The sequence below is a fragment of the Cryptomeria japonica genome, chromosome 2 (genome assembly GCF_030272615.1).
Source record: "Cryptomeria japonica chromosome 2, Sugi_1.0, whole genome shotgun sequence".
In the NCBI taxonomy this organism is placed as follows: domain Eukaryota; kingdom Viridiplantae; phylum Streptophyta; class Pinopsida; order Cupressales; family Cupressaceae; genus Cryptomeria; species Cryptomeria japonica.
The window spans coordinates 376,573,971-376,597,848 of record NC_081406.1 but is presented as its reverse complement, the minus strand read 5'-3'; the positions used below and the strand labels follow the sequence as shown (position 1 = coordinate 376,597,848).

Genomic DNA, 23,878 nt, shown 5'->3' with positions numbered 1-23,878 from the left:
AATGGCATTAGTTGTGGTTCTTCAATGTTCTTATACCATCTAATGTCAATGATGGTGATTATGCTGATAACAACTTAGAAAATCCATGACATTAAAAATTGATTGTTGAACTTGCACATTATTTTAATATTGAACTTGAAGTTTAAACAACTATTTTATAATATTTATCATTTATTTTTATATGACATCATAGAGTTTATGGTGGTATTCAAAACTTCATTCCTGCTTTTAGGCTGCAAATGAATATATGATTATTACATGTTTTTTTTGTGCAGATGAGACCGAAACCAAAACAAACCCAACCCAAAAGAAAAATATTTACCAGATCCACAAAACGGAACTAGGTCCATACCAGAACCGGTAGCTTAGATTGACACACTTTAACATCTACCCGGATTCAATTGCACACCTGAGAAGGAGACCTGTCAATACAGACATTTGGCGACAGATATTAAAAAAATGAATACCCATTTCCATAATTTCTATTATTCTTCAACTCCACCGAAGACACCTGGAAACCATTACACTAGTCTTCACTGTAACTGTTTATAACAAGGTTGCCAGGTTCAACGTGTAGACATAGTATGAAGCGAAGTTAATAAATTGGGGTTCACCAAGAATGTCGCCTTCATATGCAACAACAAAAGAATGCCAACCATTCTCTAGTGCCTGAAATAAGGAAGTTTGTTGTCTAATCAGGAATAAGGAAATTTTGTAGGCTAAGACTGCAAGGTCTGTTTGGCATGAACCGAGTTCAAAATTGATACCTCCAAACCTTAGTCTCACCTGGAAACTGTGTATCTCCCTAACGCTGAATAATTCCTAAACTTGTAATCCGACGAGGTAAGGAAGTAAGTTCTGCAATTGGCGAGATGCTCAAACTCCGGTTAAGCTCGTGATCAAATGAGAAATCATACAATTAGCAGACCAGTATGACAAGCAAAGGACTTGGGAGTTTGTGCTTGAAATATTAATAAAACAGAAGTCTGGGTTTTGCTGATATATCATATACTCGAAAGAAAAAATTCAGATATAAATTAAAAGTTAAAAAGACTTTTCTAATGAATTGTTTATTGAAAATTTATGTTTAATCTAAGCAATCCCAGTAGGGCAAGGTGTGTCAAATGTGCAGTAGACAGCAACTTCTTAACATGTAAAAGAATGTACAAAGATTCAATGGCATTGAACAAATCATATGCTCGTTTAACTACTCATTTTATTAGCAAATTATAATTCAAAAGAAAATGATTAGAAATGTAAATACCTGTACATTGCACGGTATAACAAGTCACGTTAGAAAAATAATATCAGTTCTTGCACTTAACTACTTCCTTAAATTCTTCCTTCAATTTTTGGGGCCATTCTCGCTAATAATGTCTTCTGAACTGAATTTGATGTAAGCAATCCCAAGAGGGAAAGGTGTAACAAATGCAAAGTCAACATAACTTTCGTAAACAGTTGCATCTTTGATATGAAAAATAAGCATTTACAAAATCCATAACTAAATGTAACTACTAATTTATCGTCAATTAAAGTTCAAAAGAAATTTTGATAGAAATATACAAAATCTGGTACAGCAACTAGACCATGTTAGAAAATTGATGACGTCAATTCTTGCACTTCCTTAACTACTTCCTTATAGTCATCTTTCAATTTTTTTTGGTCCTCCTCACTGATAATGCCTTTCATAGGGCTTGTAAGGACTAAAACACAACATGTTGGCCTCTTAGTAGCCCCTGCACCTGCAAGATCCTGTACAAAAAAAACAGAGTCACATCATATGAAAGAGTAAAACAACTAATTACAGAAATGCTGAAATGCAGGATCCCATGTTTTCCCATCCCAAATACCTCTTTTGATGGAACATAAATATATGGAATCTCTGCTTCTTCACATAAAATGGGCACATGGGTAATTACATCAATTGGTGAGATGTTTCCAGCAATAACGCACAGCCTGCGAGAACCAATTCTTAAGTTGGAACAATGTAAAGGAAAAGAAATAGCAACAAAAAGTTACTTTCACTCCAAAACCTACCTTCAAGAGGGGATTTGTGTCATGATTTCCATATGGCCATGTATTAATCCATAAAGAAAGGGTGTTTAGCAGAAAGAATGAGTGCAAATTACACAGGGATGGCTACTGACCAAAGTTAATACTACAAAAACTGCATCATGCACCCACACTAGCACGAAACTATTGCAAATAATTTTCATGATAACATGGGTAATTACTTTACTGTGATCTATTCCCAAATTACTAGTTTAAAACTTTAAATCATAGTAGCAAAAATCGTTTGGGGAAAAAATCAGCAAACCAAAAGTATAAGATTTTTTGAAAAAATCAGCAAAAAATCGGATTTAAGAAGAAAAAAAAAAAAATTGTAGAAAAAGAGACAAAAACTACCCTTCAAAAAATTAAAGGGCATTTCCATAGCATAGAGATATAAAGGACAAATAAAATAGAGTTTAACCCATGAATTATAGAAATTGTTTTTTTGTTGTTTATATTCATATTGCTGATTACATGGGCAAATATTCAGTTAACTTTTTAAGAGGGCAGTCACCAAATACACCAAATAGTTGTCTACATTTGAGATCAAATACTAGCTAAGTCAATGAATTAAGTGAGATCAAAAGTTAACAGACAAATAGTAAAAGTGGAAGCCATTTTGAAGTGATCCAAGAATTTCATTGTGATTGAGACAAGGAGTTTTGTAGGGTTAATACAATATTTTAGAAAGCTTATCAAATCATATTCCACAATTGCAATGCTTTATATCGTAAAAACACAAATCGTTTGGAGAAAAAATTGGCAAACCAAAAGTAGAAGATTTTTTGAAAAAATGGGTAAAAATTTGGATTTTAAAAAATTGTAAAAATTGTAGAAAAATAGACACAAACTACTTTTTTAAAAACTTAAGGGCATTTCCATAGCATAGAGATATATAGAGTAAATAAAATACAGTAGATTATATTCATTTTGCTGATTACACAGGCAAATATTTATTTAACTTTTTAAAAAGGTAGTCACCAAATACACCAAATAGTTGTCTAAGTCATGAGATCAAAGATTAGCCAAGTCTATGAAGTAGCTGAGATCAAAATTTATCAGACAGAGATCCAGCTATTGTTAGGAATTTAGTAAAAGTGGAAGCCATTTTGAAGTGATCCAAGTCTATCATTGTGATTGAGGCAAGGAGTTTTCTAGGAGTAGTTCAATATTTGAGAAAGCTTACCCAATCATATTCCGCAGTTGCAATGCTTTATATTCCCTGATGGCAATCGGTAAGTCTTTTATATGGGGTAGAATTCAACAAAAGGCATTTGTTTAGCTTAAGTAAAAGATTAGCAAGCCACTGGTTTTGGCAATACCTAGCTTGCGACTACTATTTTAGGTAGAGACAAATTTTAATGATGTGTGTTGGAGGCTCTTTTATTACAACTATGTAAAGCTTGTTTGTCGTCATAATGAATTGTATGTCTTTGTTTGAGCAAAACTTAACTATATCAAATATAAATTAAATATCGTTTATCTATATCTATATACATTATATATGCCTTCAAATGTTTAGTGTTGTGGTAGAAACACTCCATTGGTGAGGCAGCTACCAAGGTTCAAACCCCTGCTAGGCCATTGAGCTCACGAACTTTATGCCTTTGTCGGGTCGATGAGCTCATGGGTTTGAAAAAGTGAAGTGTGGACAATGATGAACCCCTGAAAATGGACAAAATAACAAACTTTTTCAACGTTGATTCCACATTGACTCTGATTCCATCTCAAATCAACCCTATTGCTAAGCAATTCAGTAATTTCATGAGTTTTTCTAGGGTTTTGCAAGTTTTTACAATGATTTTTTTTCATTTTTTTGGCCATTTTGGGGGGTTTTTACATGATTTAAATGCAAAACATCATTGAAATTTGAGTCAATGATTGGTTAACGATTTTTTTGTGAATCAGGATGTTTTCAGGGAATAAATCAGCTAGCTCCAGGGTTCAAGATTAATCAGGTATAATCGCGATTATTTGCAGATTATTGCTTCTATGGAACTTTAAATAAGCAGGGAAGAAAGCATACAGACAATTACATTTTATTGGTCGTTGTTGAACTACCAACCATATTTTCAATACAATTTTATATTTCTATTTTTCTTTTTAACAGGCAAAGGAAGGCAGTCCTCAATGGTACAAGCATCAATAAAGAAAAGAAATAGCTGAAATGTGCTTAGTTTACAAATTGAGAATACAAAAAACAAGGGAATCCTCTTCAGAAAAGAACCAAGTTCCATTGCTATTAGACATGATACAACGTTAAGACATAATATTAGACTATAGTTTGTACACAGGCATCTATCGTTTATATTAATACACTAACACCACATAAGTTAAGCCTAATATAGCTTCTAATTAAGTTACAAGTTACAACCACCTTGTAACTTCCCATTCAAATTATAAATACAAGCATAACACACATTCAAGTGTATGCCAAGTAATTCTCTCAAACAATGACTTCATTATTCCAACAACTGCAATCATTGTTCTATAAAAAACATATTGTGACATTATGTTGATTGGTTAACCACAGATTTAAACCAAAGCAGATTAAAAAAATAACCCTTAAAAGACAAATATTTGAAAGTTACAGCATACTGTAGCATTATCTTCTGTTGATGATATAGCGTCAGTAGAAATCCTACAGGCCGACTCAGCAAGATCAAATGTGTGAATGGCCTATTGGCCTTACACATTTGATGAATCTATAACTTATATTAATCCTTTGATATCTTTATTAAGTCACATGCATTATCAGGTTTAATGATTAAACATACAATATCGAGTTTAACATATCGGATTTGTTTCAAAGGGGCCGACTTTTGGTTAAAGTCTGCCACCCCTCGTTTGAAGGCATGTGATGCTTCATGAAGGTCGTGCCTCCTTGATGAGAGCCGACTCTTGGATATCTCCTTCCGACGGATATATATGGACGTAGTCTTCCCTCTTTGGAACAGAGATAAGACAACAAATTTGATCATAATCAGGCAGATCGAATTCATGTACAAGCAGATCAATTGATGGTGAGAAATTTATGTAGTGTGCTCGGGGGTGACGCTAGCAATTTATCATCTATGGTTGGGAGGGCAACAATGATCTGAGTCATTGCCCGTGGTTAAACGAGCACTCAATTTAACATGTCTGATTGCTTACATCTCTGATCTTCAAAATTAACATGGTATCAGAGCCAGGTTCCTTCTATAGAGCCTAACCACTTGAAGGTAGATCTTGTACTCTCAAGGGAAATTCAATCACAAACAATTGCAGATTTAAGATCTCTTCCAAATCGAAAGGTGACTATAGAGGATAATGCAGCGATTACACTCGCTGACCTCCGCCCTTCATAGTGGCGTCGGTCAAGCGTCTAAACAAATTAGGTGGCAATCAGGGGATCGAGTCTCCCCAAGCCTCGAGAACAAGTATGATGGCCCAAAATCCTTTGCGTCTGAAGTTCTATGGGGAAACGCAGACAGTAACCTGTGCAAAAAGTTGCATGCTGCCCAATCACAGGATTTCACCCAAGATTTCAAAGCTCAGCATTGTCAGCGTTGAAAGATGTTGGCTTGTGACTCGAACTCGGGCTGTTGTGCTCGATTCAAATTCTTTGAAGAAGATGAAAGGGCTAGAGACGGAGCCTGCAGCCCTGCGGAATCGGTACTTGGATTGGCTTTATCAGCACAAGGAGCTCGGATTGTATATCGATGTCAGCCGAATGGGGTTTACGGATGAATTCGTGGAGGCAATGGAACCCAAGTTTCAAAGCGCTTTTAAGGCCTTGGAAGAGCTTGAGGCTGGTTGGATTGCCAATCCGAACGAGGGCCGCATGGTTGGGCATCATTGGCTCAATATGTCTAGTATTGCTCCCAATCCTAATTTGCGGCAGCAGATTGAAAGAACACTTGACGCTATCTACAAATTTGCTAACGATGTAGTCAACGTCAAGGATGGCCTCTTTGCTCAGTGCATTGCTCGATTCTTGTTGTCAGCTTCCCAGTGTGAATTCACTTTGAATTTGGTTTTGGACGAGTTGCAGAAGGATCCGTGGGCGGCGCAGAGCTACACGTTGCACTAGCACTGCTCTCAGCGTGGGCGCGGGGCTGGTTGGGGCTTGTGTGCCTGGCACTACTGCCAGAATTATGCTTTTCATTGGCGGTCACTCTACCCAAGGTTCAAGCACTGATGAATCTCTATTCAAGGAAGGAAGATTGCTTGCATTTCTTCGCAGAGGAAGAACCAGCATTCAGAGGGAGTCTGACATATCGTCAGAAGCAACCTTGGACGAAGAGGTCAGAAGGTTGATATTTGCTTCAGAGGGAGCTTGTTTTTCAGCTTTAAAGGGAGCCTAACATTTCAGCTTCAGAGGGAGCCACGTAATCATGAAGATTTGGCTAATGCATTTTTCTCTGTGATGGAGAAATTTGAGGTGAAAGCCCTTGTTAATGAGTTCTTCTTTGAGAGAGAGAAGTTCGAGGTGCAATCCCTTGTTAATGAGTTATTCTCTGTGAGAGAGAAGTTCGAGGTACAATCCCTTGTTAATGAGTTCTTCTCTGAGAGAGAGAAGTTTGAGGTGAAATCCCTTGTTAATGAGTTCTTCTTTGTGAGGAGAAGTTCGAGGTGTAATCCCTTATTAATGCATTCTTCTCTGGGAGAAGTTTGAGGTGAAAGCCCTCGATCCACCCTCTACGAGCAGGTATGGTGGATCCACCCTTTGCGAGTAGGCATGATGGAGATGCATTCTTCTCTGTGAAAGAAGTTTGAGGTATCAGCGCTTGTTATGCATTCTTCTCTGTGAGAGAAGTTTGAGGTATCAGCCCTTGTTATGCATTCTTCTCTGTGAGAGAAGTTTGAGGTATCAACCCTTGTTGTGCATTCTTCTTTGTGAGAGAAGTTTGAAGTTTCAGCCCTTGTTATGCATTCTTCTCTGTGAGAGAAGTTTGAGGTTTCAGCCCTTGTTATGCATTCTTCTCTGTGAGAGAAGTTTGAGGTATCAGCCCTTGTTGTGCATTCTTCTCTATGAGAGAAGTTTGAGGTTCCAGCCCTTGTTCCACCCTCTGCGAGTAGGGTATGGTGGATCCACCCTCTACGAGCAAGTATGGTGGATGTCATGTGAGAGACTCCATGACTTAGCATTTGTGTGTATTCACCCTCTGAGAGTAGCCATTGTGGTCAAACATCACGATTAGGTGATATGCTATCACAATGAGGTGATATGCTTCTTTCATTCACATGAGTGTAGTCATTATGTTAGTGATCACGATGAGGTGATGTGACTTGTAGAGATTAAGAAGGATTCCTCCCTAGCTAAGAGGGAGTGTTGATGATATAGTGTCGGTATAAATCCTACAGGCCAACTCAACAAGATCAAATGTGTGAATGGCCTATTGGCCTTACACATTTGATGAATCTATAACTTATATTAATCCTTTAATATCTTTATTAAGTCACATATGCATTATCAGTTTAATGATTAAACATACATTATCAAGTTTAACTTATAGGATTTGTTTCAAAGGGGCCAACTTTTGGTTAAAGTCTGCCACCCCTCATTTGAAGGCATGTGATGCTTCATGAAGGTCGTGTCTCCTTGATGAGAGCCGACTCTTGGATGCCTCCTTTTGACAGATATATATGGACATGGTCTTCCCTCTTTGGAACAGAGATAAGACAACAAGTTCGATCATAATCAGGCAGATCGAATTCATGTACAAGCAGAACAATTGATGGTGAGAAATTTATGTAGTGTGCTCGGGGGTGACGATAGCAGTTTATCGTCTATGGTTGGGAGGGCATCAATGATCTGAGTCATTGCCCATGGTTAAAAGAGCACTCAATTTAACATGTCTGATTGCTTACATATCTGATCTTCAAAATTAACATCTTCCACTGAAGCAGAGTAAAAAGGAGTTGCCAGTGTCAGTTTGTGATGCTGTTGAATATGCCAAGTTTTGAGTGGTTTGCAACTTCCTAATATTACAATGACTACTATTTTATGTGACAATAAGTACTCTTGAAGTTAGTGAAGACCCAGTTTATCATGCTCACACCAAGCATACTGAGGTTCATCATCAGCAAGTGTTTGACATTGATGATATTTCTCTCCACCACTATACACTTCTAGAGAACAGTTGGTCAATCTAATGACTAAACCTCTTGGTGCTATTTGTAAGGTTCATTAGTACTACTATTATCCCATAAAACATTGCAAAATCTGACCAAATTTTTTCTTTTAAAAGCATATTACTTTAGATACTAATTTGTTATTCCAAGTAATTTTGTTTGCTACAATTAGTTTGTGTTCACAACCAAATCAGGCTTAAAGAGGGATGTTGCATGCCACCTTGCTGCTACATTGGACTAAATGGCTTCTGCTGATAACTGCTAACATCAGCCCTCCAATTGTTAGCCTGCTCAGACACATGGCGATATCTCATTGCTTCATCTCTACACAAATCAGTGGTCTGTGCTATCTCAGAGGATTAGTGGTGGCACTTTGTTAGTTTCTAAGAACACCCAAGTGGTGGCAGGGACCACTTCTGGTACACATGGCACCATCCCATCAGTTCTTGATAAGACAAATCAATAGCTGGCAAAGGTTCAAATGATTGTCAATGCACTTGCTAGGCAATCTTCTGAACTTTCAGCTGACTACAAAGGTTTCCTAAATCCCATCTGCTACATGGCATCATCTCATTTTACTGGATTATCATCAACAATTCATCAAACTTCAGCGACAAGAGTAGCAGTATCCACTGGGATGCATAAACTGCTTACTAACTGGCACATTGTTTTTAGGTAATTCCTCTATCGACTTATAGGAATTCAGAATCATCCAATGTAACAATTAATCAGATCATAAACATCAGTTAGCTACAACAAGCAAATCAAGCCCAATTACACTTGTTGAAGCTGGCAAAGGTTCAAATGATTGTTGTTTCAAACTCAGCCAGAGACAGAATCATTGAAATCAGGATATAGGATTGCTACTATGACACTGTCCCAAACACTCAATTTCTCAGATGTCAGTCATCTCTACTCTCTCTAAGACAATTTTAAACCTCAATTCAGCACCACCATATTGGTCAAAGTCCACATTCTGTTGATTTTAAAGTATGCAACCCTAATCATCTCATTTCTAATTTAGCACATGTTTAATTAGTCTTAGTTACTTTACTTCAATCAATTACATACTCAGCCCATATATCTTGACTGTTATTTATAATTGATTTATTCCCTCACTTAACATCCACTTAGAAATATTTGAGCTATGCATTTTGTTTCCCTCAAACTATCTTTTCCTATTTACACTAGTGGTAAAATACAGAATCAATGCTGATACATTGCCAAGGCTTATCCAAGATAGGTAAGGAATGATGCTTCCCAAAAAAAATTCCCTACCCTCCACAACTTGGCAAATGCACCTATCCACATTTTCAAGTTATTAAGCCATTCAAGGCCCAACAAAAATGCTTTTCTAGCTGTTGCAGAGGTTTATCACTCCCAAATATCCTACAAAACCTCGTGTGCTTCGTATATTTAAGAGTCTGACAATGGTACCTCAAGGAATGCACAATTGCCTCCCACAAAAGAGTAAATCCATCATTCACGTAATCCAAATAGAAATTATTGTCCCTATAGCTGGCTATTTACAAGCCTCATAAGCTACTCCAGAATCTCCTCTGTGAGCATTCTAAAGATGCTCAAAACCCAGCACCTCATTGAGTCATAGATATTAACAAAACCCTCATTCAAATTAGAGCATCAAAAACAGTATTTGTCTGCCTTGTGCTTGATCAAAAACATGAAAGTCCACAAGTTACTGAGTCATTTGGCATGACATGCAACAATTCTTATATTTTTAAGCATTTTAGAGCTTGATAGTCTATGAATACAAACTCTGTTGCTGTTAAATAACCTCCTCAATAACATTAAATAATGTTCTATGAACAATAGCATGCAGTACCCAACTAGGAGTGCAATACTTCCTCTTAGAATCATTAAGCTTTTGTCTATGATATGCTATGGTATGCCCTTATCAGATAAGCGCAGCCTTCACATTTTAAGCATCACAATCAACTACAAAGTACTTGTTAAAATCTGCAAGCACTAGAACTTAAGTTTTTGCTACACAACTCTAAAAATCTGTAAACTTAATCCCACAACTCGTCCAAACAAAGCCTCCCCTTTGTGTATTAACAAAGTCAAAAAAGCTGTAATTCTTCTAATACCTCTGAATAAAACTTTGATGAAAATTTACCAAGCCATGAAATCTCCTATATTATGGCACTATTTGAAGTTGATCACTCCATAAATAACCTTTTACTTTGTTTGGATCCATCTCTAGCTAATTCTCTAAATTTATATACCCAATGCACACCAACTTGCATTGGCAAAAAAATTTACATACTACATTCACAAGTAGCTTAAATGAACTTGTGATCAAGATTACAAGTACAAATCAAAATATTGTCCAAATAGACAACAATAACTCTGCATATGAATAAAGGCCCAATTTCACAGGATGTTGCATGGGTTGACAGTTTTGTGTCAAATGATGATTAAACGCCTATCCTAGGCCATTAAAGCATAAAAGGTGGCACTTGATCTCTCGATTCCCAGGACATTACTAATTAGTTTGGTCTCCTAGGTCTCCCTTAGCACGCTTTCTATCTGGTGCTACCTTCTTTTTGTATGTGTTAATATTGGTTGAAGTCCTCCCTTTTCCCCTAATCAACTTGGGGAGGATTTTGTAGTGGCTGGAAAAAAGCATTAGTTGTTGTTTGGTCTTTCATGTGATTTTTGCCTCATTTTTCTAGCTAGATAAAAACTACCACTTTCAACAAAGCAGTTTCTAAAGAGCCCATCAGTTTCACGTAACTTGCCAAAATTGGAAATTTAAGCATCACAATTCACATTTTTTTGTAACTCTCTCCACACAGAAATAGATTCCTTTTCTGGAGAGATGGTGCACCTGTACTTTAACTAAGTTGGTGAGTGTCAAACCACCCATCAACAACAACCAAGCAATATAGAAAAATTAGAACTACTTACTGTTTAATTTCAGTCGAAGATGCTTCTAAGGTTATTGAAACGCTTAATGCAAATATCTCAGTTACCATAGAAAGCCAGAAAGAGCTGGCCTCCAAAATTGAATATATTTGCATCATGTAGTCTTAGGCAGTTAAAGGCAACCACAAATAAAATCCACCACCTATTGTGAGTGTTGTGATCCAAGCTAATTTGAATGAGACCAACAAAGGCAAGTGAAGGCCTTTAAACTAAAGCTAAGAAGACAAATGCAAGTGAAGGCCTTTAAACTAAAGCTAAGAAGACAAATGCAAGTGAAGGCCTTAAAATTAAAGCTAAGAGGCCTTTAGAAACAAGAAAACTCACTTGATTTGGCATAGAACTTTCCACACAACACCTTATAAAAATGAAATCCAACCAGAAAGGGCATGGTTTGCTTATGATGATTCCCTTATCATCAAGTTCCCAAACCATAGAGTCCAAGTGTTATGATACAAGAAACTTAATTTCTCTCTATCTGAAAAGATCTATACAAATGAAGACCTAAATAAAATCCAGTACGATGAATTGAAGGTGAACAAGATCAAAATGGCTGAAACAGGGAAACAAGGGAAATGGATTGCCAAGTGTACCGGAAGAGTTTGAATTCATGATACTCCACCTCAAGGCTGTTCAAATCATGGAAACCCCCAACCTCCTCATGACACCAATATTTGTGTTTTGAACTTGTGCTTTCAATCACAATATGGAATTGAGGCAGCTTACTCTTCTCACCAAGTTCTTCAAAGGACTCAATTCACAAATCAGACTTTCTTTTTAGAAGACCTGAAACTAACAAGAAGCCACTTCCTATCTTTTGAAGATATTCTTGGTTGTCAATACATGGGATGAAAGTCCGCCTTGGCTCAAGAGGCTCGGATTGCATGTCTTTACACAAATTTCTTAACTACCTTCCTCCAACTTGAAGGCTTTGAATTTTGAAACACATGCTAGGTTCAATTGGGTATCATTAGCAAGCAAACCTCCCTCCAAAAAAAATCATCAACATATGCTATTTTCCACCAATATCATCACCTTATACCATTGAATATGTTGACAACTTCCCTTATAAAAATTTGCAACCTAAAATATCAAAAAAAAATTGCTATTGGTGATATATTTCTTTTAGGTGACTGCAAAGCACAAACTGGTTGTATGCAATGCATAGAATCTAACCTCTAATCAGAATCATTAACAACTCAAAACTAGATCACAAGATGATGTTTTATACTGGACTTCCTCAAATAGAGCAATCATGTAATGTTCCCATTTTTTGTCACTCCAGCATCATCATTAGCTCCAACTTTCTCAGAGCGCGCCAGCCTTTTCAGAATGGACTTCAGTTATTCGCAACTGTGTTCAGGGGATCAAGATGAGCTTGTCGATGCTTTCTAATTGCAGTTTCGCCTTTTTGGGTGCACTCCAAACTACTTGGAGGAATATTTTAATTTTGGAAAGCATCAAATTTTACTAAGCTGGATCTCCAGCAAGCTGCTGAATAGGGTGGCATGTTTAGAATTCACCTTCGAGAAATTTTGTATTTTCTGCAATTTGGCTGGATGTGCAGAAAATAATTTAATAGTTAAATAATTAAACTAAGTTGTTGAAAAAAGCAAAATTAAAATGACAATTTACTTTCATTATTTAATAAGGTGAATTATAAGGGACCAAGGTGCCGGAAATGTTAAATATGAAATAAATTCACTCTTAAAAAGTGATTTTAAATTATTTTTTTGGAAAGGTCCCCTAAATAGATATGAAAGGGCTGAAGAGGCTTATTTTCATTCATTTTGGATGAAACCCTTTGTGAGAATTTGAGCTGTTGTTCAGCTTTTCAAGCCCTAGGACGGAAACCCCTACAGCCAAAGTTTGGTTTCAGTAGTGAAAAATCTACCCTAGCTGACATGCAGGTGGAATCACTCAGATTTCACATACGTTTTGAAGATTTACTGGAACAATTTGTGTTGAAGGTTCTTCGTATTCACAGGTCTGTCAGGTTTGCAGCTACAGCTTGTGAAAGTTTTTGTAGACAATCAATTATATTTTATTTGCTGTGTGTGCAAGTGATTTGGAGTCAGAAGTTGGTGCAGTGTGTGCCTACAGTAGAAGAAACAAAATTATTATATATATAATTATTGATTCCTGATTATTGAACCCAACTCGCAGCAATTGTGTCATATCATTCTTTAGTTTTAGCAAAGTGAGTTGAATCTTTGTTTAAAGGTTTTATGCTTGTGAGAATTCCAACACTGAGCATTGGTGGGCCCCTTAGCACCATACAACTCTTATCTACCTTGCACCAAGGAGAAATCGAGGCACAGAAAAGGAATTGGAGTCTTAAACTTTTATCAAAAACAGCAAATGGACTAAAATCTGACATGGCTAATTGTTTGGGGGATCAAAGAAGGTCAACACATCATACTGAAAGGTAATCATCACTTTCCAAGCCTGCTGTAATAAATTGTATGGTTATTAAGTGTCATTCTTTATGGAAAAAGAATGGGTTTATCAAAGAAGATTTGATTAGTTTTCTTGTGCCAAACCGAGCCGCGCCATTTGATGGTATTGATAGCTTATGAATCAATTCAGAAATTTATAAAGCATTAATATTAGTAAGGAGCATTGGGGATGTCCCCGCAGCGAAATGGTTGTTGTGAGCCCTGTTGAGAGGGCAGTCTTGGGTTCGAAACCCCGCAGGATGAAGGACAGTGAAAGGAAGCTTTGCATGCTCAGGAGAGAAGTTCACACTGCTCGTTGGAGGTGTCTATCGACCTTGTCAAGGTTGACCAGCGAGCTATGTACGCATAACGGAGAGATAAAGAGGTGAAGCGTGTTGGACTGATAAGGAGTGACCCCTACACTGACTGACAGAACCACAACGTGGGAGGTGTTGTTGTCTCTCCATACAAGGAGGGAGGATTGACTGCACACGATGGAGGGATACGGAGGAAGTTCAAGCCACGCATGCACACAGGATGCGCAACGGAGAGATAAGGTGGAGCTGTCACGCACGTGCAAGAGACGCCAAGCACGTGCAACAAAGAGATAAGGCAGAGCTGTCATGCACGTGCAAGAGATGCCAAGCGCGTGCAACGGAGAGATAAGGAGGCGATGCCAGTGTGCAACGGAAAGATAAGGGAGTTGCCGAGCATGGAGTATTAGAATGGCAAAGGATAAATAAGGGTGGAATTGCCAAAAATACATCTGAGTATGAGGCCCCTCAAAAATGTGGCCTCACTGGTTCGTAGCATCAGTCAAAAGCGTTAAAAGCTTCAACCCCTTACTGATCAAAAAAATATATATTAGTAAGGAGCATTAGAAATTAAAAGGAATCGTGGGAGGTATAAGGTGAGTCAACTCTTTAAATTTGAATCTTAGGAAGTTGCTTCAGCTGCTTGGAACTGAAGAAAAGGGGTCAACTTGGTATCTTTTCAAATTGCTGTACACTTGCTGTCCATAAAGTATACCTTCAGCAGATAAAAGGATCTGTTTGTCCTGATTGAGGTCAACACCCATCATTCAAGGAATTTCTGCTAAAATCCAGACCACTTTATTGTGAATTAAGGGTGCCATGTAGCTACAAACTGCCTACCGCGCTCAAAATTTTACTTTTTTTTTTTATCATTTTGATTTCTCAAGTCGCTGCAGTGTAAGATATTTCAGTCCAATTGAGAAAGGATCAAAGCAAAGAAACAGTGGACTGTTCCATTAGCATATTTCAGTTTAAATTTCAGAGTTGATTTATATTGCAAAGAGCTTCCTTAGTCAATAGTTTGATCTGGTATGACAGCATTCCTTATTTGTGAGTTGAAATTAATCCCCAGCTGATTTAGTTGAAGATATTGTAAATAAGTATCAAATATTTAAAATGAAGGAATATTTCATATTAAATCACTATCACACTATCATTAATAAAACAGAAGAAAACATACATGCCATTAGAAAAATGCTGGTTGGCCATTATGCTGGTTTATATATCATGAATGTTCAATCTACTCAAATTGTTTGACGAAAAGTCTATGCATTAAAGCTATCAAAACTTCAATATTTGAAAAAAAAATTCAGTGTGGTTATTACAAATCACACATTATGGTAAACACTTGGTTAGCTTGGGAGATTCTCATGAGTCAAGAACTGTCAACATTAGCTTTTCCACATTTAAGCAGCCATATGCTTTCCTTTTACTAGCAACTTGTATGTTGTTGATTACACTTTTCAACCACTCCTCATTTTCATAGATACATGGTCTTCGAGTATGCTCCATTTCTTCTCTAATTGAACGTGTTGTCCTATCCTTTCAGGTTCCTCTTGGTTTGCTTCCTTAGTCCCATTCCTATTTAACCTTGCCAATCCACCATCATCTTAATCAAAATTACACACCTCTTTTTAACAAGGCTTCTCTCAATCTACAACACATATGATCCAATCAAGCACTCTTTTTGCTTCGCCCAAGCCTTTGGTCATCTATATTGCAAACCTACAATACATTCTACCTTCAATTTTTGCTCTCTCCCAAACCAACATTCTCCTCACAATGCTTATATGATGTAGAAATAAAAATAATCATAGGCTAACCAAAGAGAAGATGATGCATAGGCCCTCTAAATCAGGGAAAATACAAAAAAAAATATAAGAGCTTGCTTAGGAGGAAAACAAGGAACTACCTCTTGAGCAAACATAAAACCATACTCAATCAACTTCGGTTCACCTCCAAACTCTTCTAGGGAGTCTTTCTCCCTTTAAATTCAATATGTGCAATATCAGACCTCTCTACTTGTTTCAATCATGCCTCTAGCCTATATAATCTTCCAAACCAACCAATCATTAACATTAGAGTCAACTTAAAAGTTGTCCATTGCCAATTCTTTTTTGATCTCTTAATTTTTAGTGTTTCCTTAAATCCAATATAATAGAACCTTATATGTAACATAACCTAGAAGACCTGGCAGTCCATGTTGCTAATTTAATCTTTACCTATACGATGACTCAAGACTTTGTACCTTCATAGACCTCCCATATCATCAATCCTATCTACAAATCTAGAGATCATAACAACCCAAGTAACTACTGCACCATTATGGTTGGCCTCACATTGGCTAAGATCTTTGCCACAGCTTTAGATATCCATATCTCCAGTTGGGTAGAGACTAAGAAGCTAAGAGCCAAACTGCAAGCAAGATTTAGGAGGAAACATTGTACCACAAATCACATCTTCACCTTGACAAATATCATTGAGGAAGCTAAAACAATTAAGCATAGATTTTATTGTTGTCTTCTTTGGATTTTCGCAAGGCACTTGAAATACTCCCATGATACTTGCTTGTGGACGAGCTTAAGGATTTATATCTTCCATCTCTATAGATTTCATTACTGATGACACTCTCTGAGTACTGTTGGCATAGTACAAACAACAACTAGTGAAATATAGGATGTTAAAAGCACCAGAGATGTTAGACAAGGTTGCCCACTCTCTCCTACAGTTTTCAGGATCTACATCCATAAACAAGAAGAGATTGTATCAAATACGCTAGCTGATACCACTAGTTGTTTACTCTTTAGAGTCTTTATTGCTATTCTCCTATTTGCAAATGACATTATCTTCATGTCTCACTCAATGCGGTCTTGTAATGTTCCTTTTTTATTTTTATTATTTTTTCAAAAAACAAATTTGTGTTTTCTGAATATTTGTAAACTGAAACAATGTAGGATACTAATAGTTACAGCAAATGTCAATAACTTGAACAGCAAGAACATAATATAGGACTCTAATTTTATTCTTCCATAGATCTCTGGTATGTTGAAGTTGGATAGGAATGAGAACTATGAAAAGTAGAATAATCTCACAATAATACTGATAGCCTAGTGATCAGATCCAATATTTCCTTGTACTTACTCTTTCTTCAGTATCGATGGGGCCAAGTTTCTAACTAATTGATACGGCTGGCAGCAATCAATTGAACTATTGTTTCAATAAACTCTAATGCTGCAATCGGATATGTAACTGTACAATATGGGCTGCAATTAAGTTTAGCTCATCCAGTCTAAGTTCTGAGGCTGTGATCAGTCCACATAATGCTGCTGGGGATTAGCAAGTTGTGAAATTGCTGGATTGGACTCAGCTGGAAATTAATTAGATCTGTATAATGGTGATTTCTGTGTGAAATAACTCCAAGGAATTGTGGTTTTTCACCCTCCAATTCCAAACCTATGGGGTTTTCATCCTTAGGGTGAATTGAAACGAGTTCAATGCTCCATAAAGATGTATGAATTGGAGAATAGAATAGTTGATCAAAATGCCTCATCCTTGCTTGGACTCTCTTAAACAGAGTGTTCTTCCAAAAGACATAACTCTTCAAATTTCCTTCATGACCCTTGATTGATATTTGAGAGGTATATTTAAAATCGACCTTTATTATAGGAGACCTTCTTATTTTATAGCTTCACTTTATCTGAGGCTCTCTCCACTATAATTACATTTTATAATAACACTTATATGACCCCCTTTATGACAGTATGATCCTCTTGAGTTGTCATTATAATCTGAATGTCCTAGTGCAAAATTCCCAAGACCCACAAGAAATAAATGATGGGCAATTGACTTTCAACATGGCTTCATTTTGAAAAGGTAGTATTACATCTCTTTAGAGACAACTTGATATTTTGGCCTCATTTCGTGATAACTGATAACCATCAACTTCAATTTAATTTGGAGAATACAAAAGTTATGGCTTTCAACATTTTCAAAAAGGAGGTGAGTGAGCTGATACTTACTTACAAAGATGATAAGGTTGAGGATCTTTCTTCATATATTTACTCAGGGATCCACTTCTCTAGCCCATGCTCTAGCTTAACTCTAGCTGTCAAGTCAAGACTAAGGGATATGTCTTTCTTAACACCCTTGAAAAGCAATTCTCCCAGATTCAATTCCATGTGGTGAGTATGGTAGACAAGTTGATATTGATGCCCAGCTCCCATATTGATCATCTAAAGTATCCCTATCTTGCTCTTGGATCCTCTCTGGTATTGGCAGATTGCAGATTTTAGTCTTGTTGCTATGCAAAAGTCTCCACCTTGTTGTACTCATTAATTGTGATATCGCAAGCCATTGTCATGGAGCTTTTCTATGAATGCTCTCAATCTCTCTAGGGTGGATATAAACATGGGAAAATGCATCAAGATTTACATAGCCTACCTCCAATCCACATGGAGTAAACATAAAGAGTCGCTATCTTCAATACATCAACGCTACTTAAATTGATACCTCCAAATCAAAGATGGACTCATCTCTCCCTTGAACATACCAAACTCCAGCTACCTTTCAGCCCAAGGGTCACTCTTGTGCAACTCAAAGTTTGCTCCCACCAGTTTTGGATTGAGACAAAACACAATATTCCTCAAGAGAGTTGTATTTTTCAAATATACTACTTATAACTAAAGACCAAGGAAAATTTTATATTCAAATGCTCTCCATATTACAAGATAATAACACATTCTTTGCTTCTTCAATGGTGCAGTTGTTTCTTTCCAAGTCCTCGTGGCTTATGAGAGATGTTTGACATTCATCAATGATTTTCCAAAGGCATGACCACTAAAGTGGCTCGTCGTAGATCGATTACTTCATATTTCATACCTTCTAACTTCAATAGAAAGAGGCCCCCTAACCAACTTCCAATTTTATACAATAGTCCACAAGGCATCAGAAACTAGTGACCTTGTGGCCTTATGCTCTTCACAATTTTTAAAGCATTAAATGCCAAGAGAGCCATATCAAACCTTCAAGATCATCTATTGAACATGATTTTCCCTTCTTGCAATGCTTTCTATATGTCTTTTGTATTTTTTTAACATGCGCCCTACACTCCCCTTGTCCTCTATACATTGCACCTCTTTCAATTTCATGTACCAATTCTAATCTTCTATAGACATTACATTAAAACAAAGATCAACCTATTTCACTCATTGATCATACCAAACTCTTGTATGGTAGTGAGATTTGGGGTCCATAACTTTGGGTTGTGGATTGGAATTCGATAGAGAGAGCAATAGTTGTGATGCAATCTAAACATGTTCATGTTAAGAGAATGGTCCCTCAAGCCATTATCTTTGCAAAATCTAGCATAGCTCCTCCCATTAATTGGATAATTTTCCATGTGGTGACTATGATAGACAAGTAAAGATTGACGGTCAACTCCCATATTGGTCATCTTAAGTATCATTGTCTTGCTCTTAGATCCTATATGGTGTTGGCAGATCACAAATTTTAGTCTTCTTGGTATGCAAGAGTCTCCACCTCATTGTGTTCATTGATCATGATATTGCAAGCCATTGTCATAGAGATTTTCTAGGAATGCTCTTGATGTCTCCAAGGTGGAGACAAACATGAGTATTTGCATTGAGATTTATAGAGCCTACCTCCAATCCACATGGATTGTGAGTAACTATTTTCAAAACATCAACACTACTTACATTGATATCTTTGATTCAAGGATTCCAACTCCCTTGCAACCCAAGGCTCCCTCTTATGCAACTCAAAGTTTGCTCCCACCATCTTTGGATTGAGATAAACCACCATATTCTTCAAGAGAGTTGAATTTTTCCAGATATACTCCTTAGAACTAGAGACCGGGAAATATTTTATATTCAAATTCTCCCCCTACTAGAAAATCATAACGCATTTTTTGCCTCTTCAATGGCACAATTGGTGCTTTCCAAGTCCTCATGGCTTATGAGAGATTTTTGGCATTCATCAATAACTTTCCAAAGGCATCCACAAAAGTGACACGTACTAGATTGATTACTTCATATTTCCAACTTTCTCACTTCAATAGGAAGAGGTCCCCTACCCAACTTCCAATTTTATATAATAGATCCACCAAGAATCACAAATTAATGACCCTTGTGGCCTTATGTTCATCACAAGTTTTACAACCTTAAATGTCAAGAGAGCTATCTCAAACCTTTAAGGATCATCTAATTGAACATGTTTATCCCTTATTGCATTGTTTTCTACATGTTTTTGTATTTTCTTGACATGTGCTCTACACTCCCCTTGTCCTCTATGCATTGCACCTCTTTCAATTCCATGTACCAATTCTAGTCTTCCATAGACATTAACACATAAATTAAAGTAAATGAAGATGATCCTATTCTTTAGAAATACAAGGTTATTCTTGAAGCCATAGTTTTAAAAATCAAACTTGGCATAGGCTGAACAACCCAAAATTTTGACTCAAACTAAAGGCTTGGCAAAAACCCAACAAAACTCAACAAAAAAACATAATTATACAAAAAAAACTAATGCATAAGCCTAGTCTAGTCAAAAAATTGTCATAATTTAAATATCACATGTCAAGTCAATAAATGAGATAGTTCACGAAGTCTCGGAAACTAGGGACCAAGGGCTTGGATTTGGGGACCACGTGAGGGCAATGAAAACAATCAAGGATATGGGAGCAAAGCCACAATGAATTCGAGGGGCAACGACTCTTGCAAGGGTCAAGGAGCAATTCCCTCATCAAGATCAAGGGGCAACGCCCCCAATAGGATCAAGGGGCGATGCTCCTTGCAAGCTCTAGGGGCAGCACCCTCTTTTATAATTTTATCACTATGTTTTCTTTTCTCTAACACCTCATCTCCACTATTTCTACCAAAATCTTCATTCCTCTAATCACTTCTCTCAACTATCTTTTTGTCAGATGTGTAAATGTTGTTCAATTTACAATTCAATATGCAAGATGTATTCTAATTTTATTCTTTATATCTATGTATTATCTATCTCTATTATAATTCTGACTATCTTCTTTGTTTGGCGGGTAAGAGGAGTATTTATCAATTTCAATATCCTCTTCACAAATACCAAATGATATATATATATGAGAGGGGAGGATCAAGCAGTGCCTTGACCGGTCATGTCTTATGGACATGAACGATCAAGACACTACTTGATCACACCCCTTTGCATATGTTAACAACCGGTGTTTTAATTATTTACCAGCCCGATATTAATCGGGGTTCACGTAACATAATATATATGCCAATCGTTATTAACGGTGTTGTTTGGCGTAGCATATTAACCGATAGTAATCAGTGTCTATGTTAACCGACACCGATCACTAACTAAAGGTTGTAAATATTAAACGGTGCATACTATGCCACCCGATAGCAACTCGATAATCTTATTTCATTTGCTGGGAACACATCCGATATAGATCAAGATAGATGGTTAACTTGATAACTATCGTTTATCACCAATGTGCCATGCCATAATATGATTATTGATATTGATATAAATGAGGAATGATTATCAAATAAAATAGCTTGAAGTTTTCTTAATAGTATAATCGATAGGATAAATGATTGAATTAACGACTTCATTTATCTCTCATTCAATCATTTATCTTACCGTAGCTACCATGCATCAACAAGATGGATGCCAAAGACATCTTTTGCTGGGTGAAATAAGACCATAAAATGTCAAAAAAATGAAAGGAGAGAATGAATAATACACAAGTTTGATTTTGTTCCATTGCCAAGCCATTAAGCATCAAGAACTCACAAGCATCAATGTTAAACTCAAACGAATACCAATAAAAACTCATCAAGTACTAGGGCCAATTTGCCACAATGCAAAAGTTAAGTTGGCTTAATTATGTGCATTAGAAAACGTGTGAGTCATGGCAAGTCAGCAAAGTACTCACCTAGTTTTTCGAGTATGCTCGAACATTGACATATTGATTTCACACTTATGAAATAACTAACATTGTAGATTCAGTTTAATACCCTTCCACACAATTTATGGACAAAATATGTATTTCAAATGTTGGTATATTTTATAGGAAAATACACTTGTTCTTCCAAGGTAGCTTTGGGAAGAGGAGCAACAAACCATGAACAACTTTTATTAAAGTTTGTGTTGATTCAGCCAAACAAGAAAAAGTTACCTTAAATGCAACCAAGTTAGAATGGATTCAGAAAATAAATTAAGAGAGCATCCCTTCTACCATTAGCATGTTAATTTGGTAAGGGAATGCCCCCTTGCTAAGCAATCAAGAATCCTAGCTACAATGCCAAATGTTGAGAAGATAGATGATGAAAGATTCTAAAAGCCAAAGAAGATGCATTCAGTTACAAGAAAGAGTGGAGAAATTGAGCAAAATTAGCAAGCAAGATTCAAAAAAATCAAAGGAAGAATATTTGATGAAGATGAGGTATGATGGCTAGGAATGGCTTACAATTATCTAGCAAATTTATCAAAGCTACGAGATCATGAAGCCGAAGAAAAAACATTCAATTTCAAAAAAAGAGTCGACAAATTGAGCAAAATTAGCTAGCAAGACACAAAAGAATCAAAGGAAGAACCTTCGATAAAGATAAGGTATGATGGGTAGGAATGGCTTGAACAATGATCTTGCAAATTTATCAAAGCCACGAGAGCATAAACATGATGTAACCAAAGTGATGATTCACGTAGCGGAAGAGGAAAGAGAGTATATAAGGACTTCTATCTTTAGAATCAATTACAAGATGACATTTCTTAGGCATGGCCAACTTGAGGGAAAAGATTTGGGTTTTTATTTTCTTATTTAATCCTTCAATGTGCCTAGGATGGTAATCATATATACAATCAAGAAAATACAATGGAAGAATAAGAATCAAATCGAAGTGAAGAGGTTTAAAAATCTACTAAGAAACTGGTGGATGTTGTGCAAGCTAACTGTAGTCTAGACTACAACAATTATTGTTGATAAGCATTTAATTTTACATAACGTAAAAAACTGAATAGCTGCTTCGCACATGCGCAGATAACTAATGATTAATAAAAGATGGGATTTTGAAGGAACTGAAGATTACCCTTTTTTCCCGCGCTTGATCGCTTTCACCACTTCTTTGACCCCTCGCAACAAACACTTCGCTTCCGAAGCTGCAGAGAGCTTACTATTCATGAATACCAAAAAGCATAAGCAATGCAAGAAGGGAAAGAAAATGAAAGCAGAGATACCTCGGCGAACGAGCTTAAATGTTTTTTTACAGAGCTTCTTCCCCGCAAGAGGACGCGCAATGGGAGACACCATTATTATCTTCTTCCTCTCCTTTTCTGCGTCGCTCGCCATCTCTTCTCTTAGAAAAAATCGAAGCTGCCACAGTCGACTCTTATACCAAGGCTCGTATCCTTTCTTTTGCCTGCTTATATCCATTAGGGTTACAATGGAACAAGCTTTTGTTTACACCAACATTAGTGTCCTGCTGGGACGTGGACTTCGAAAGTCCCCACTTCGCAATTTTTCGTGGGTTGTTTTATATTTGGTTAGGTCAAAGAGGTGTAATTTACTTAATAGGGGAGAGGGATTTTTAGATTAATAGTGGTGTCTTAAAAATGTCATGTCAATCCTTATACTTCAACAGTATTTCTAAAATTTTAAAAAGAATCAATGATGTGATGTCATATCAGCGCACAATAAACATGACTTAGTGCACACCTATGGGTCTTATGACAATTTGGGACCATTTTGGACACCTTCACAAAAATGCATGTTGATGTGGCATCATATTTAACCATGTGAACTTGAAATTTTGTTTTTAAATAAGGGACTTGACAAGTAAGCTATTGTGTAAAATGGAATTTGTTTTTAAATGTCTAGATATGATTTTGAGAAGTGTGAAGTTAGGGTGAGCATGTAGGGGACTTGACAAGTAAGCATGGAGGAGAATCATTTGATAATAGGTTTTTAAGAAATTTATATTTAATTTGTAAATATAAAGATCG

General features: G+C 36.7%; 1 protein-coding gene across 1 annotated transcript; it reads right to left on the bottom strand.

Annotated features, from left to right (window-relative positions):
• Nucleotides 1-1,446: 1,446 nt before the first annotated feature.
• On the bottom strand, nucleotides 1,447-23,387 carry LOC131027016 (H/ACA ribonucleoprotein complex subunit 2-like protein). The gene is made up of 4 exons (XM_057957013.2): nucleotides 23,114-23,387; nucleotides 22,966-23,035; nucleotides 1,851-1,956; nucleotides 1,447-1,752 (listed from the first exon to the last, which is right to left on the bottom strand). The coding sequence occupies exons 1-4, from the start codon at nucleotides 23,307-23,309 to the stop codon at nucleotides 1,591-1,593; spliced, it is 534 nt and encodes a 177-aa protein (XP_057812996.1). The 5' UTR covers nucleotides 23,310-23,387; the 3' UTR covers nucleotides 1,447-1,590.
• Between the last annotated feature and the right edge of the window lie 491 nt (nucleotides 23,388-23,878).